The sequence below is a fragment of the Balaenoptera borealis genome, assembly GCF_965194805.1.
Source record: "Balaenoptera borealis genome assembly, chromosome: 14".
In the NCBI taxonomy this organism is placed as follows: Eukaryota; Metazoa; Chordata; class Mammalia; order Artiodactyla; family Balaenopteridae; genus Balaenoptera; species Balaenoptera borealis.
Genome location: NC_138875.1, coordinates 62,756,132 through 62,772,184, shown reverse-complemented (window position 1 = coordinate 62,772,184; position 16,053 = coordinate 62,756,132). Strand labels below are relative to the sequence as shown.

The window sequence follows — 16,053 nt, the reverse complement described above, 5'->3', positions numbered from 1 at the left end:
CCCCTGACAGAGGTCCAGGCGGTAAACCAACGAGCCTCCGCACACAGTGACACGACCCACAGGGTAAGGGGCCTGACGTAAACCATGCTCCCGGGCCACCCATTTCCCCCAACACGCTCTTTGAATGTGCATTAGGCCAATATCAATGGTTCTTCATTGTGAGATGTGAGAGAGGAGGCCAGGAAGAAAGTGGCTGTTTCAGTGGCTGCGAAGAGCCGAGTGTGCTGTTGGCGGGCAGGATGGCGGCTGGGGGGGCGGGGAGGCACTGGGGAGGCACACGGGGGCCCCAGGGCTGCCAGTCTGTCCCCTGGCCTGCCCACTGGTTTCAAAGGTGTGTTCACATCATTATGTGCGTTCTTCTATACATTTTTATACTGGAATAAAAGACAAGTAAGATACTGCTAAATAAACTCAGCCTTTCTATTAAAAATAAAAGATCACTTAGACCAAAGGTGGGCTGGAAATAAAATTAAATGAAGACATTACGCACCATCGTGGCCATTGCTTACATTGGTGGAACAGAGCTCCATTTTCTTTCCCACTGGATCCACAATAGAATGTTCTCTGATGTATGTCAAAGTCCTACTGGTTCCCAAAATCTGAAAAACAAAGCAAAACCAGCATAGTGACATGTTAGAAACTCCACCTTATATCCTGGAACACCGACCGCCATTTCCTATCCGCTACCCGTCTCTTCAACCAGGGACGCAGGTGCGGCCGCAGCAGCACCTCCAGCTCCTCCAGGTGCTCTGTCCAGCAGGTGGGACGGACACATGAAACAGGGACATAGGGACCGGTGCTTAGACAGAGGAGAAAGCAGGGCAGGAACTGGGGCGCTGAGGCCAGGTTGAGGTCAAGGTCCGGCTGGTGAGTCAGCTGTGGACCGACCCTGACCCCCACCCCCTGGGCCCCCGCTGTGCGGAGCCAACTCTGGGGTTCAGGCCACACCAGGCAGGACGATGAGGCTGGGGTGGGGGGACTGGGTGTGGGGAAGGGTGGGGGACCAGGGGTCATGGGATTTTGGGGGTCCTGTGGGCGGTGTCCCCACTGCAGGTGGGTCAGGGGATGTGTTGAACACTCAGGTGGACGATTAACTCAATTCACAGAGAAACAAACCATCTCTGGGGCTTCCCAGAAATCCCAAATGGGAAGGTTGTCATTCCCTGCATATGGTGCCAGCTGGGCCGGCGGGTGTAGACAGCTGTGTGAGTGTAGCTGGGGGTCATGCGGGTGCAGCCGGGCTCCACTGGGGGCTCACCGCTCTCACGAGGCCGGGCAGCCCCCACTCGGTGCTGAGGAGGCGGTGGCTGTGAAGCCGGCCCCGGCTGTCCACACTGCGCTCCAGCACGTCGACGCCCACGACACTGGGGTTCATGGGATTCGGGTACTTCCTCATGGCAGCCTTGATGACTGTGTCCCACGGGTGGCTGGAGGAAAACGCAACCACCAGCATGAGCGGGCAGTGGGTCCAAAGTCAGGTCAACCCTGTTCTTCAGGCTTTGTTCCAACAAATACGCCTGAGGAGTTGGGCTCTGGATCCAGATCCTGGATCCCTGATCCCCCGGGCAACCAGGGGGCGGGCGGGGGGCGCAGACCAGGCTCAGGCTTGGCCGTCCCAGCTTGGCTGAGGGCCCCCTACTTCCCCAGCCCTGCAGAGCCTAAAGAGGTAGAACCCTTTGGTCTGGGGCTTCTGGGCAAGAGACAATGTCCCTATCCCCTGCCTGTCACCACCTTCCGTGCTGCTCTGTGGGCTGCAAGGCCAGGGGGCCAGGGCTCATTTCTGCCTCCACCTGGTCGCAGTAACTGTGGGGGCCCTTTTGCTGACTGCCCGCCTCACCCCTGCAGCCCACCACAGGCCAGAGCAGCACACCTGCCCAACAAGAATCGCCCACAGCTGCTGCCCAGCTATGAGGTCCTGAAGTAACTACTTTGTTCCAACTTCTAAACAGTATGTGACTTGAAATGGCTACATATGTTTTCTGATTATTAAAAAATGTATTCAAAATTTTGAAAAATAACACAGGATGAGGAAAATAAAAATCCACAATTTCACTATCTGGAGACAAGTCTGTGCAGGCATCCTGTAGACTCCACCCCTCCCCTCTGGCCCTGAGCCCTGGAGTGAGGGGTGGACACCAGTGTCCCTGTTTATTTCCTGACATCAGAGACCACACAGCTGCCCCTGCTCCCCGGAGCTCTGGGCCTGTTCAGGCCAGCAGCCGTAAGGGCGTCCAAGGGCTCAGAGTCTGGGGTACTTAGGGTGGACCTTCCCCAGGCGCTGCTGTCCTGGTTTTTCCTTCAGGATGCGCGCCCAGGTGCATCCCCACAGAGGTGAGTGCGTCTCGACAACACCGTTGTTTCCCCATATGTACCCACACAGGTTTGAGCGGCATGTACAGACACAGCCCAGACCCAAGACCTGGAGACACGCATGCATGCATAGACATGCACACACTCAGGAATTAAACTGGGATCATGCTCCTTACATGCACTGATCACCGCTTTTTATATGTAACAGACGAACATTTTCCTGCATCATGAGGCTATTATCAGAAATATGACTCTAAGTAACTGCACAACAGGCCACCCTGTGGACAGTGGTGTAACCAGACCCCTCTGGCGCATTATTATTATTTTTTTAATCTAGCTTTTCTTTTATTTATATTACTTTCATCATCATTTAAACTTGGAAACCTTACATTTCTTTTTTTGCTTTTTGTTTTGAATTTTATTTATTTTTTTATACAGCAGGTTCTTATTAGGTATCCATTTTATACATATTAGTGTATACATGTTAATCCCAATCTCCCAATTCATCACACCACCACCACCACCCGCCACTTTCCCCCCTTGGTGTCCATACATTTGTTCTCTACATCCGTGTCTCTGTTTCTGCCCTGCAAACTGGTTCATCTGTACCATTTTTCTAGGTTCCACATATATGCGTTAATATACGAGATTTGTTTTTCTCTTTCTGACTTACTTCACTCTGCATGACAGTCTGTAGATCCATCCACGTCTCTACAAATGAACCAATTTCATTCCTTTTTATAGCTGAGTAATATTCCACTGTATATATGCACCACATCTTCTTTATCCATTCGTCTCTTGCTGGGCATTTAGGTTGCTTCCATGACCTGGCTATTGTAAATAGTGCTGCGATGAACATTGGGATGCATTTGTCTTTTTGAAATATGGTTTTCTCTGGGTATATACCCAGTAGTGGGATTGCTGGGTCATATGGTAATTCTATTTTTAGTTTTTTAAGGAACCTCCATACTGTTCTACATAGTGGCTGTATCAATTTACATTCCCACCAACAGTGCAAGAGGGTTCCCTTTTCTCCACACCCTCTCCAGCATTTACTGTTCGTAGATTTTCTGATCATGGCCATTCTGACTGGTGTGAGGTGATACCTCATTGTAGCTTGATTTGCATTTCTCTAATAATTAGTGATGTTGAGCAGCTTTTCATGTGCTTCTTGGCCATCTGTATGTCTTTGGAGAAAGGTCTGTTTAGGTCTTCTGCCCATTTTCTGATTGGGTTGTTTGTTTTTTTAATATTGAGCTGCATGAGCTGTTTATATATTTTGGAGATTAATCCTTTGTCCGTTGATTCGTTTGCAAATATTTTCTCCCATTCTGAAGGTTGTCTTTTTGTCTTGTTTGTAGTTTCCTTTGCTTTGCAAAAGCTTTTAAGTTTCATTAGGTCCCACTTGTTTATTTTTGTTTTTATTTCCATTACTCTAGGAGGTGGATCAAAAAAGATCTTGTTGTGATTTATGTCAAAGAGTGTTCTTCCTATGTTTTCCTCTAAGAGTTTTATAGTGTCCGGTCTTACATTTAGGTCTCTAATCCATTTTGAGTTTATTTTTGTGTATGGTGTTAGGGAGTGTCCTAATTTCATTCTTTTACATGTAGCTGTACAGTTTTCCCAGCACCACTTATTGAAGAGACTGTCTTTTCTCCATTGTATATCCTTGCCTCCTTTGTCATAGATTACTTGACCATAGGTGCATGGATATTATCTCTGGGCTTCCTATCCTGTTTCATTGATCTATATTTCTGGTTTTGTGCCAGTACCATATTGTATTGATTACTGTAGCTTTGTAGTATAGTCTGAAGTCAGGGAGTCTGATTCCTCCAGCTCTGTCTTTTTCCCTCAAGACTGCTATGGCGGGCTTCCCTGGTGGCGCAGTGGTTGAGAATCTGCCTGCCAATGCAGGGGACACGGGTTCGAGCCCTGGTCTGGGAAGATCCCACATGCCGCGGAGCAACTAGGCCCGTGAGCCACAATTACTGAGCCTGCGCGTTTGGAGCCTGTGCTCTGCAACAGGAGAGGCCGCGATGGTGAGAGGCCCGCGCACCGCGATGAAGAGTGGCCCCCACTTGCCGCAATTAGAGAAAGCCCTCGCACAGAAATGAAGACCCAACACAGCCATAAATAAATAAATAAAATAAAAAATTAAAAAAAAAAAAAACACTACATACTAAGATCCAGCAATCACACTCCTTGCTATCTGCCCAAATGACTTCAACTCTTATAGTTCTTATGTTCACACACACACACACACACACACACACACACAAAAGACTGCTATGGCTATTCAGGGTCTTTTGCGTCTCCATACAAATTTTAAGTTTTTTTGTTCTAGTTCTGTAAAAAACGCCATTGATAATTTGATAGGGATTGCACTGAATCTGTATATTGCTTTGGGTAGTATAGTCATTTTCACAATATTGATTCTTCTAACCCAAGAACATGGTATATCTCTCCATCTGTTTGTATCATCTTTAATTTTTCTCATCAGTGTCTTATAGTTTTTTGCATACAGGTCTTTGTCTCCCTAGGTAGGTTTATTCCTAGGCATTTTATTCTTTGTGTTGCAATGGTAAATGGGAATGTTTCCTTAATTTCTCTTTCAGATTTTTCATCATTAGTGTATAGGAATGCAAGAGATTTCTGTGCATTAATTTTGTATCCAGCTACATTACCAAATTCATTGATTAGCTCTAGTACTTTTCTGGGGGCACCTTTGGGATTCTCTACGTATAGTATCATGTCATCTGCAAACAGTCAGTTTTACATCTTCTTTTCTGATTTGGATTCTTTTTTTTTCTTTTTCTTCTCTGATTGCTGTGGCTAAAACTTCCAAAACTATGTTGAATAACAGCGACGAAGGTGGACATCCTTGTCTTGTTCCTGATCTTAGTGGAAATGCTTTCAGTATTTCACCACTGAGAATGATGTTTGCTGTGGGTTTGTTGTATATGGCCTTTATTATGTTGAGGTAGGTTCCCACTATGCCTACTTTCTGGAGAGTTTTTATCATAATTGGGTGTTGAATTTTGTCAAAAGCTTTTTCTGCATCTGTTGAGATGATCATATGGTTTTCATTCTTCAATTTGTTAATATGGTGTATCACATTGATTGATTTTCATATATTGAAGAATCCTTGCATCCCTGGGATAAATCCCACTTGATCATGGTGTATGATCCTTTTAATGTGTTGTTGGATTCAGTTTGCTAGTATTTTGTTGAACATTTTTGTGTCTATGTTCATCAGTGATATTGGTCTGTAATTTTCTTTTTTTGTGATATCTTTGTCTGGTTTTGGTATCAGGGTGATGGTGGCCTCATAGAATGAGTTTGAGAGTGTTCCTTCCTCTGCAATTTTTTGGAACAGTTTGAGCAGGATGGGTGTTAGCTCTTCTCTAAATGTTTGACAGAATTCACCTGTGAAGCCATCTGGTCCTGGACTTTTGTTTATTGGAAGATTTTTAATCACAGTTTCAATTTCATTACTTGTGATTGGTCTGTTCATATTTTCTATTTCTTCCTGGTTCAGTCTTGGAAGGTTATATCTTTCTAAGAATTTGTCCATTTCTTCCAGGTTGTCCATTTTATTGGCATAGGGCTGCTGTAGCAGTCTCTTAGGATGCTTTGTATTTCTGCAGTGTCTGTTGTAACTTCTCCTTTTTCATTTCTAATTTTATTGATTTGAGTCCTCTCCCTCTTTTTCTTGATGAGTCTGGCTAATGGTCTATCAATTTTGTTTATCTTCTCAAAGAACCAGCTTTTAGTTTTATTGATCTTTGCTATTGTTTTCTTTGTTTCTATTTCATTTATTTCTGCTCTGATCTTTATGATTTCTTTCCTTCTACGAACTTTGGGTTTTGTCTGTTCTTCTTTCTCTAGTTCCTTTAGGTGTAAGGTTAGATTTATTTGAGATTTGTCTTGTTTCTTGAGGTAGGCTTGTATAGCTATAAACTTCCCTCTTAGAACTGCTTTTGCTGCATCCCATAGGTTTTGGATCATCGTGTTTTCACTGTCATTTGTCTCTAGGTATTTTTTGATTTCCTCTTTGATTTCTTCAATGATCTCTTGGTTATTTAGTAATGTATTGTTTAGCCTCCATGTGTTTGTGTTTTTTACGTTTCTTTCCCTGTAATTCATTTCTAATCTCATAGCATTGTAGTCAGAATAGATGCTTGATACGATTTCAATTTTCTTAAATTTACCAAGGCTTGATTTGTGACCCAAGATGTGATCTATCCTGGATAATGTTCCATGTGCACTTGAGAAGAAAGTGTAATCTGCTGTTTTTGGATGGAATGTCCTATAAATATCAATTAAATCTATCTGGTCTAGTGTGTCATTTAAAGCTTGTGTTTCTTTATTTTCTGTTTGGATGATCTGTCCATTGGTGTAAGTGAGGTGTTAAAGTCCCCCACTATTATGGTGTTACTGTCGATTTCCTCTTTTATAGCTGTTAGCAGTTGCCTTATGTATTCAGGTGCTCCTATGTTGGGTGCATATACATTTATAATTGTTGTATTTTCTTCTTGGATTGATCCCTTAATCATTATGTAGTGTCCTTCCTTGTCTCTTGTAACATTATTTTAAAGTCTATTTTATCTGATATGAGTATTGCTACTCCAGCTTTCTTTTTATTTCCATTTGCATGGAATATCTTTTCCATCCCCTCACTTTCAGTCTGTTTGTGTCGCTAGGTCTGAAGTGGGTCTCTTGTAGACAGCATATATATGGGTCTTGCTTTTGTATCCATTCAGCAAGCCTGTGTCTTTTGGTTAGAGCATTTAATCCATTCATGTTTAAGGTAATTATCGATATGTATGTTACTACTACCATTTTCTTAATTGTTATGGGTTTGTTTTTGTAGGTCTTTTTCTTCTCTTGTGTTTCCCACTTAGAGAAGTTCCTTTAGCATTTGTGGTAGAGCTGGTTTGGTGGTGCTGAATTCTCTTAGCTTTTGCTTGTCTGTAAAGCTTTTGATTTCTCCATCGAATCTGAATGAGATCCTTGCTGGGTAGAGTAATCTTGGTTGTAGTTTCTTCCCTTTCATCACTTTAAATATATCGTGCCACTCCCCTCTGGCTTGTAGAGTTTCTGCTGAGAAATCAGCTGTTAACCTTATGGGAGTTCCCTTGTATGTTATTTGTCATTTTTCCCTTGTTGCTTTCAATAATTTTTCTTTGTCTTTAATTCTTGTCAATTTGATTACTGTGTGTCTCGGCGTGTTCCTCTTGGGTTTATCCTGCCTGGGACTTTCTGCGCTTCCTGGACTTGGGTGGCTATTTCGTTTCCCATGTTAGGGAAGTTTTCGACTCTAATCTCTTCAAATATTTTCTTGAGTCCTTTCTCTCTCTCTTCTCCTTCTGGGACCCCTATAATGCGAACGTTGTTGCATTTAATGTTGTCCCAGAGGTCTCTTAGTCTGTCTTCATTTCTTTTCATTCTTTTTTCTTTATTCTGTCCCGTGGCAGTGAATTCCACCATTCTGTCTTCCAGGTCTCTTATCCGGTCTTCTGCCTCAGTTATTCTGCTATTGATTTCTTCTAGTGTATTTTTCATTTCAGTTATTGTATTGTTCATCTCTGTTTGTTCTTTAATTCTTCTAGATGTTTGTTCTTTAATTCTTCTTGGTCTTTGTTAAACATTTCTTGCATCTTCTCCATCTTTGCCTCCATTCTTTTTCTGAGGTCCTGAATCATCTTCACTATCATTATTCTGAATTCTTTTTCTGGAAGGTTGCCTATCTCCACTTCATTTAGTTGTTTTTCTGGGGTTTTATTTTGTTCCTTCATCTGGTACATAGCCCTCTGCCTTTTCATCTTGTCTATCTTTCTGTGAATGTGGTTTTTGTTCCACAGGCTGCAGGACTGTAGTTCTTGCTTCTGCTGTCTGCCCTCTGGTGGATAAGGCTATCTAAGAGGTCTGTGCCAGTTTCCTGATGGGAGGGACTGGTGGTGGGTAGAGCTGGGTGTTGCTCTGGTGGGCAGAGCTCAGTTTAACTTTAACTCACTTGTCTGCTGATGGGTGGGGCTGGGTTCCCTCCCTGTTGGTTGTTTGGCCTGAGGCGACCCAACTCGGGAGCCTACCCTGCTCTTTGGTGGGGCTAATGGTAGACTCCAGGAGGGCTCACACCAAGGAGTACTTCCCAGAACTTCTGCTGCCAGTGTCCTTGTCCCTGCAGTGAGACACAGCTACCCCCACCTCTGCAGGAGACCCTCCAACACTAGCAGGTAGGTCTGGTTCAGACTCCTATGGGGTCACTGCTCCTTCCCCTGGGTCCCGATGCACACACTACTTTGTGTGTGCCCTCCAAGAGTGGAGTCTCTGTTTCCCCCAGTCCTGTCAAAGTCCTGCAATCAAATCCCACTAGCCTTCAAAGTCTGATTCTCTAGGAATTCCTCCTCCCGTTGCCGGATCCCCATGTTGGGAAACCTGACATGGGGCTCAGAACCTTCACTCCAGTGGGTGGAATTCTGTGGTATAAGTGTTCTCCAGTTTTTGAGTCACCCACCCAGCAGTTATGGGATTTGGTGTTATTGTGATTGAGCCCCTCCTACTGTCTCATTGTGGCTTCTCCTTTGTCTTTGGATATGGGGTATCTTTTTTGGTGAGTTCCAGTGTCTTCCTGTCTATGACTGTTCAGCAGTTAGTTGTGATTCCGGTGCTGTCACAAGAGGGAGTGAGCACACACCCTTCTACTCCACCATCTTGAACCAGTCTCCTCTGGCGGATTATTTTGATCGTGTCCAACCTTCACTGTACAATGAAGGCAGCAGGGCAAACTGGCTCACACCAGCCTTTCAACATATGTCTTTTTCCTTAGGGTAAATTTCTAGAATGAAATTACTAAATTAAACATCAAAGATTATGAACATATTGAAGGTTTCTGTTTCATCTTTGATGTCCTTTTTAAATATAACTTACTGACCATGAATTTACTTTATCCTCATAAAACACTCATCCCAGGTCAAAAAGCTAGCAATGAGACACAGACTAGAGCTGGGCCTCCCAGCCCTTACTCCACGATCTTTCTGTCACACGCATGGCCTCTGCACTGTCAGGTCCAGAAGCCCCGCTCTTTAACAAAGAAATGCTTTTTCAAGCTGTGGAATCGTGTCACTGCGCTAACATGTCCACCAGCTCCAACATAAAGGAATAAAGGAGCAGAGATGAGGCTGGTCCTGATCACTCTGCAGGGGACAGGGAGCCTTTCTTCTCAGGAAAAGAACTGTCAGGGGCACAGTCGACAATTCTGGGGAAGGAGGGAGAATCCACATACTCATGAGAGCAGAGGCGGGGGATGGAGGCTGCCCAGTGAAATAAGCTGTGAGCTTTGTAAGTCAAGTTCCCCAGAGTAGTTCCCATAAAAATCATTACTTGAGGCAGAATAGGGTTTGCCTTCTAAAATTACTTGAAATTATCTAAAAGTTGATAAATATTTGTATTAAGCACATATCACACAATGCTTCTTTTATATAGAAACTCTGCATCTTTCTAATTGATGATTTCAACTAAATACCATATGCTTAAAACACATAAAAAATAATTTCCAGACATCAACAGAATGATGCAGGAAAAAGATAAACATAATAATATTTTTTAGGGACTTTCCTGGTGGCGCAGTGGTTAGGAATCCGCCTGCCAATGCAGGGAACACGGGTTCGATCCCTGGTCTGCGAAGATCCTGCATACCGTGGAGCAACTAAGCCTGTGTGCCACAACTATTGAGCCTGTGTGCCACAGCTACTGAAGCCCACGCGCCTAGAGGCTGTGCTCCGCAACAAGAAAAGCCACCACAATGAGAAGCCCACGCACAGCAATGAAGAGTAGCCTCCACTCGCCACAACTAGAGAAAGCCCACGCGCAGCAATGAAGACCCAACGCAGCCAAAACTAAATAAACAAATAAATTTACTTATTTTTAAAAATAATATTTTTTAAATTACAAGGTTTAAGTACACAAGTCAGTATCACACACTTCTTGGTTAAAGAAAATAGCCCAATACTCATTTGACTGGCAAAAGCTGAGAAGTCTGGCAATGTCAAGTGTCAGGAGGACGTGGGAGCAGGAAGCCAGGCCTGCAGGTGGACATGTGAATGGGCCCCACTCCTGGGAGAGGCAGAAGGGAGACTTGCTGAAGTTCATCCTCGGGATAAAGGTCCCCAGCCTTGGCCGAGGCTCACGGTGAGCATGGTGGCCTGTGAGCCGCACCAGGGAGGCCTCCGTGCCCATCCTGCAGGAACGGGCCAGCAGCAGCACTGGGGGCTGGGGGCACACGGCTGGGCTGGCAGCCAGGGAGGGGGCAATTGCTGGTCCCACTTGGGGGCATCGGAGAGGAAGAACAAGGCAACTCTACGCTCAGTGAGGGTGTCGGAAATAGGAAGTGGGGTGAGGACACAGGGTGCCTGGGACCTGCCTACAACAACCCAGGGGAAGGAGCAGGGGATGGGGGCACGTGAGACCAGACATCTGTGAGAGGCACTGTTAGCCTGCAGGAGGGCACTGCACTCATTATTCCAGTCTCCACTCTTGCATAACGTGCATAATAAGGAGTCCAAAAAAAAAAAAATTGAAGGAGGGACTTCACCGGTGGCACAGTGGTTAGGATCCTGCTCTCCCAATGCAGGGGGCCCAGGTTCGATCCCTGGTCAGGGAACTGGATCCCACATGCTGCAGCTGGGAGTTCACATGCCACAACTAAGCGGCTTGCGGGCCACAGGTGAGGAGCCCATGAGCCGCAACTAAGAAAGCCTGCGTGGGGACTTCCCTGGTGGTGCAGTGGTTAAGAATCCGCCTGCCAATGCAGGAGACACAGGTTCGAGCCCTGGTCCAGGAAGATCCCACATACTGTGGAGCAGCTAAGCCTGTGCACCACAACTACTGAGCCTGCGCTCTAGAGCCTGCGAGCCACAACTACTGAGCCTGCGTGCCACAACTACTGAAGCCCCCGCACCTAGAGCCTGTGCTCTGCAACAAGAGAAGCCACCGCAATGAGAAGCCCACACACCGCAACAAAGAGTAGCCCCCACTCGCCGCAACTAGAGAAAGCCCGCCTGCAGCAATGAAGACCCAACACAGCCAAAAATAAATAAATAAATAAATAAATAAATTTATTTTAAAAAAAAAGAAAGCCCGCCTGCCGCAACTAAGACCCAGCGCAATGAAATAAAAAAATAAAATAAAATGAAATGGAATGGAAATGAAATGAAATAAAGTAAATATATATTTTTTAAAAAAAGATAAAGGAAAAGTGCTCAGACCCCAAGAGACCCCGGGCCAGCCCAGTGGTTATTGGAGCAAGGCCCGCAAAGCTGGGCTCTCTGGCCCCCCCGGGAGCCTGGGCACTGCTGGGAGGGCCTGCCCTTCTGGCCGCATGACATCAGCTGAAGCTGCAGGAGCCTGAGTCAGGCCACAGACTGCCAGCCTCTCCCCAGGAGTGACAGCCGGGCCAAGGCTGCATGGTGGTCACTGCTGAGCTGTGCACTCAGGGCCCATCCCTGATGAGAGAGTAAAAGGACACATTTTACTACACCTGGATCCCTGGTTCTGAGCGAGGGCACAGAAAGGACGCGGGAGGCCTCGCTGGTAGGGAAGCACTGGCAGCCACAGGGGTGGCAGCCCAGCTACTGTGCTTCCCCAGCCACCACTTCTCCTTGAAACAACTGACCACAAACTGTGGTCACTCAGACGTGGGTGTCGGACAGGCATTTTCTCAAAGATTAATGAAGTGAGCCTGTCACTTGGAGGAAAACACCTGATGGCATTTGCTGCCAAAGATAAAACTTGAGCTTCTAAGTGAAAACTGGAATTTTAGAAAACTTGCATCACTACCATGGGCCTGCTGCTTGCCCCACACTGTACCCGGTGACCCACACAGCCAAGTGACCAGTGCAAGACATCACAGATCACATGGGAGAAGGAGTCATTCAAAGTATGAGACGGGCCAGTTACTCTGGTCTTCGTGGTGTCAGATTTTACACTGCAATTAATTTGAGAAACTACTGCTTGTTTCGTTGCAGTAGCAAAGAACAACCACGACTACTTTTAAAGACTTTTGAAATATCTTTGCCAACTAGGTTTTACTCACATATAGTGTGAGGCTGGATTTTAATCATTTACTTCAACCAAAACAACAGACTGCAAACACTGAATGCAGAAGCCGACAGGACCATCAAGTTAGCGTCCATGCAGGGACCTCCCTGGTAGTCCAGTGGTAAAGAATCCGCCTTCCAATGCAGGGGACACAGGTTGGATCCCTGGTCGGAGAACTAAGATCCCACGTGCCACGGGGCAACTAAGCCTGCGCACCACAACTACTGAGCCTGTGTGCCTCAACTAGAGAGCCCACGTGCCGCACCTACAGAGCCCACACGCTCTGGAGCCCATGTGCCACTAGAGAGAAGCTTGGGTGCTGCAATGAAAGATCCCACATGCTGCAACGAAGATTCCGCGTGCCGCAACTAAGACCCGACGCAGCCAAAAAATTAATTAATTAATTAAATTATTTTTTAATAAAATTAAAAATTAAAAAAAATAAAATCTGTTGACAATAAAAAAAGTGTCTATGCAGCCCGACATTATAGAAATTGGGAAAAAATAAACAAAACAGTGCCACTCTCACTACTTTGAGGGGTTTTGGAAACTACAGGTTTTTTAAATTTAAGAAATGTTATTTATGTTAATGTAATGGGTTTATTACTGTTAATTTTAATAAATTAATAAATATCTTAAAATTTATCCGTTTTAATTTCTAATATGGTAAATATTAGTAGATTTAACCCACATAAACAAACACTGTTTGGGTCCCCAATATTTTCTAAGAGTGTAAAGAGGTCCTACTGCTGACGAGTTTGAGGATTTCTGGCCTAAGTAGGCCTTTGATTAAGTGACCCAGAAATATACACAGGAGTGGTCACCACAACATGATTTGTAATAAGGGGGAAACAATGTCCCTTCAATAAGAGAAAGAAAAAATGGTGACATATTCTTTATGGAATAAATGGAATATTAGAATATTATACAGCTGAGATACAAATGTGTGTGTGTACATGCATACACCCAGATCTCAAACAGATACACACACACACACACAGATCTCAGGAACACACTGTTGAGAAGAAAGGGAAACTGAAAAGATCTGTACAAGATGGTGCCAGTGATTTCTATTTAAAAAAAACAAACAATACTACATTTTGTTTATGGAACATATACCTTCAGGAGGCTACCCACCAGGTTCACAATCATGACCGCCTGTGAGAGAGAGGAGGGAACAGCACTAGGAGGGGACAGTGGGCACTTCACCTCCTACCTGTAACATTCCATTTCTCTTATTTAAAAAGGGAGGGGGTTCCCTCCTCCTGACCAGAGAGCAAGCCTGCTTTAGGGCAGCCTCTCCTCCTTACTTCCCTGAGAGGGACACTGCCTACTAGAGATCTCTCCTGGGAGCTGCTGGAATCCAAGCAGTGTACGGCCTTGACTCTGCTGGGAATCTACTCATACTGGCTGTTATTAAACATTTTGTTATAGTCCACCTGAAACCTCAGTCAATGCTGTAAGGATGGGATTTATAAACCTGCATTTACAAACCTGTTAATTTTTAAGTGCCCCTTTCTATATGTTTCTATTTCGGTCCTATATTTTCCACTACTATTTAATCTACTTGAAACCAAAGGGCTCTCCACTTCTGTGGGAGTTTATACTGCTCTCAGCTCTGTCTGATCTCCAGTGCCCAGGGTTTCTTCGGTGTGTGAACAATGGAGGAAAACTTGACTCAAAAGCTTTCGTGCCCCGGCAAAGGAAACAACACGAAACAAAAAGACAACCTACGGAATGGGAGAAAATTTTGCAAACGATGCAACTGATTAATTTCCAAAATATACAAACAGCTCATACAGCTCAATAACAACAACAACAACAACAAAAACCCAATCAAAAAATGGGCGGAAGACCTAAATAGACATTTCTCCAAAGAAGACATACAGATGGCCAATAGGCACATGAAAAGATGCTCAACATTGTTAATCATTAGAGAAATGTAAATCAAGACTACAATGAGGTACCACCTCACACCAGTCAGAGTGGCCATCATTAAAAAGTCTACAAATAACAAATGCTGGAGAGGGTGTGGAGAAAAGGGAACCTTCTTACACTGTTTGTGCAAATGTAAATTGGTGCAGCCACTATGGAAAACAGTAGGGATGTTCCTCAAAAAACTAAAAATAGAGTTACCATATGATCCTGCAATCCCATTCCTGGGCATATATCAGAGAAAACTATAATTCTAAAAGATACATGCACCCCAATGTTCACTGCAGCACTATTTACAATAGCCAAGATATGGAAGCAACCTAAATGTCCATCTAAAGATGAACGGATAAAGAAGATGTGGTATACGTACACGACGGAATACTATTCAGCTATACAAAAGAATGAAGTAATGTCATTTGCAGCAACATGGATGGACCTGGAGATTATCATACAAAGTGAAGTAAAAGTCAAGCAAAGACAAATATCATATGATATTGCTTATATGTGGAATCTAATAAAAAAATGATACAAATGAACTTATTTACAAAACAGAAATAGACTCACAGACATAGAAAACAAACTTATGATTACCAAACGGGGAAGGTAGGGAATTAAATTAGGAGTTGGGAATTAAAATATACACACTGCTATATATAAAATACATAACCAACAAGGACCTGTGTATGGCACAGGGAACTATACTCAGTATCTTGTAATAACCTATAATGGAAAAGAATCTAAAAAAGAGTATATATATATATATCTGAATCACTTTGCAGTACACCTAAAACAAATACAACATTATTGGACTTCCCTGGTGGTCCAGTGGTTGAGACTCCATGCTTCTACTGCAGGGGCGCACTTTGCGCCCTGGTCAGGGAACTAAGATCCCACATGTCTGTGGTGCGGCAGGGGGTGGGGGGGACTAATACAACCTTGTAAATCAACTGTATTTCAATAAAAAAGATTTTTTAGAGTCTTTGTGCCTGATTATTTTTGGCCTTTCAAGAGTAAATTTATTAATTTCCAATCAAATATTCAACAAACATATAAACAGAAAACAAGTACAGAAAGAAAAATGTGTGTAATCCTCAGAGGAAAAAAATCAGGGATTTCAAGGGACTAAGCAAGGGGAAAACTCCACGGTAAGCTCAGCTAGAAAGCCAGGCTTCCAAATCTGTACCGTCCTGCAGATGTGATGCTGCCACACAGCATCATGTCACCCGCCCTGGCAGCCGCGTGACCTCCCCACAGCTGTCTTCCACATTTGTCAATTCTCATCATGGCGCTTAGCGTTTAAGTTCAAAAATCAATGGGAGGAGATCTGTGCCCAGTCCACAGGAGCTCAGGGGTTGACGGGAATTCCTCTGGTGGACAGTCGCCCTCATTTCAAAGGACATCTGCTCCCCAGGATATTCCTTGGTCCCTCTCTGAGCACCTACTACGTCCCAGGGACACAAAATGAATGAAGTGAGGGTTGAAGCAAGGATGCACACTACCACACGGATGAACCTCAACAATCATGCTAAGTGAAAGCAGCCAGACACAGAAGACGGTTTGGTGTATGATTGCATTTATGTGAAGTGTCCAGAAAAGGCAAATCCATAGAAACAGGAAGCAGATACTGATCTGGCTGGGGAGAGGAGTGGAGAGTGACTGCAGATGGGCATGAGGGGTCTTTGCAGGATGAGGAAATGTTCTAAAACTGGA

The 16,053-nt window shown here is 44.4% G+C and overlaps 1 protein-coding gene across 50 annotated transcripts in view; it reads right to left on the bottom strand.

The window, feature by feature from the left end:
* Positions 1-16,053, bottom strand: part of PRELID3A (PRELI domain containing 3A) — a 109,249-nt gene that overhangs the window by 65,389 nt on the left and 27,807 nt on the right. For 29 of the 50 annotated variants that reach the window (XR_014234296.1, XR_014234297.1, XR_014234298.1 and 26 more), the window contains exons 2-3: positions 1,259-1,427; positions 510-599 (exon numbers count right to left, since the gene is read on the bottom strand). Coding sequence is in view for 43 of the 50 variants with exons in the window: in XM_082354873.1 (XP_082210999.1) it covers positions 510-599; positions 1,259-1,427 (259 nt within the window). In the remaining 7 variants the exon portion in view is untranslated. Of the gene's footprint in view, positions 1-490; positions 600-1,258; positions 1,428-16,053 lie in introns of all 50 variants that reach the window. The other 21 variants (XR_014234299.1, XR_014234301.1, XR_014234302.1 and 18 more) reach the window with 3 other exon arrangements.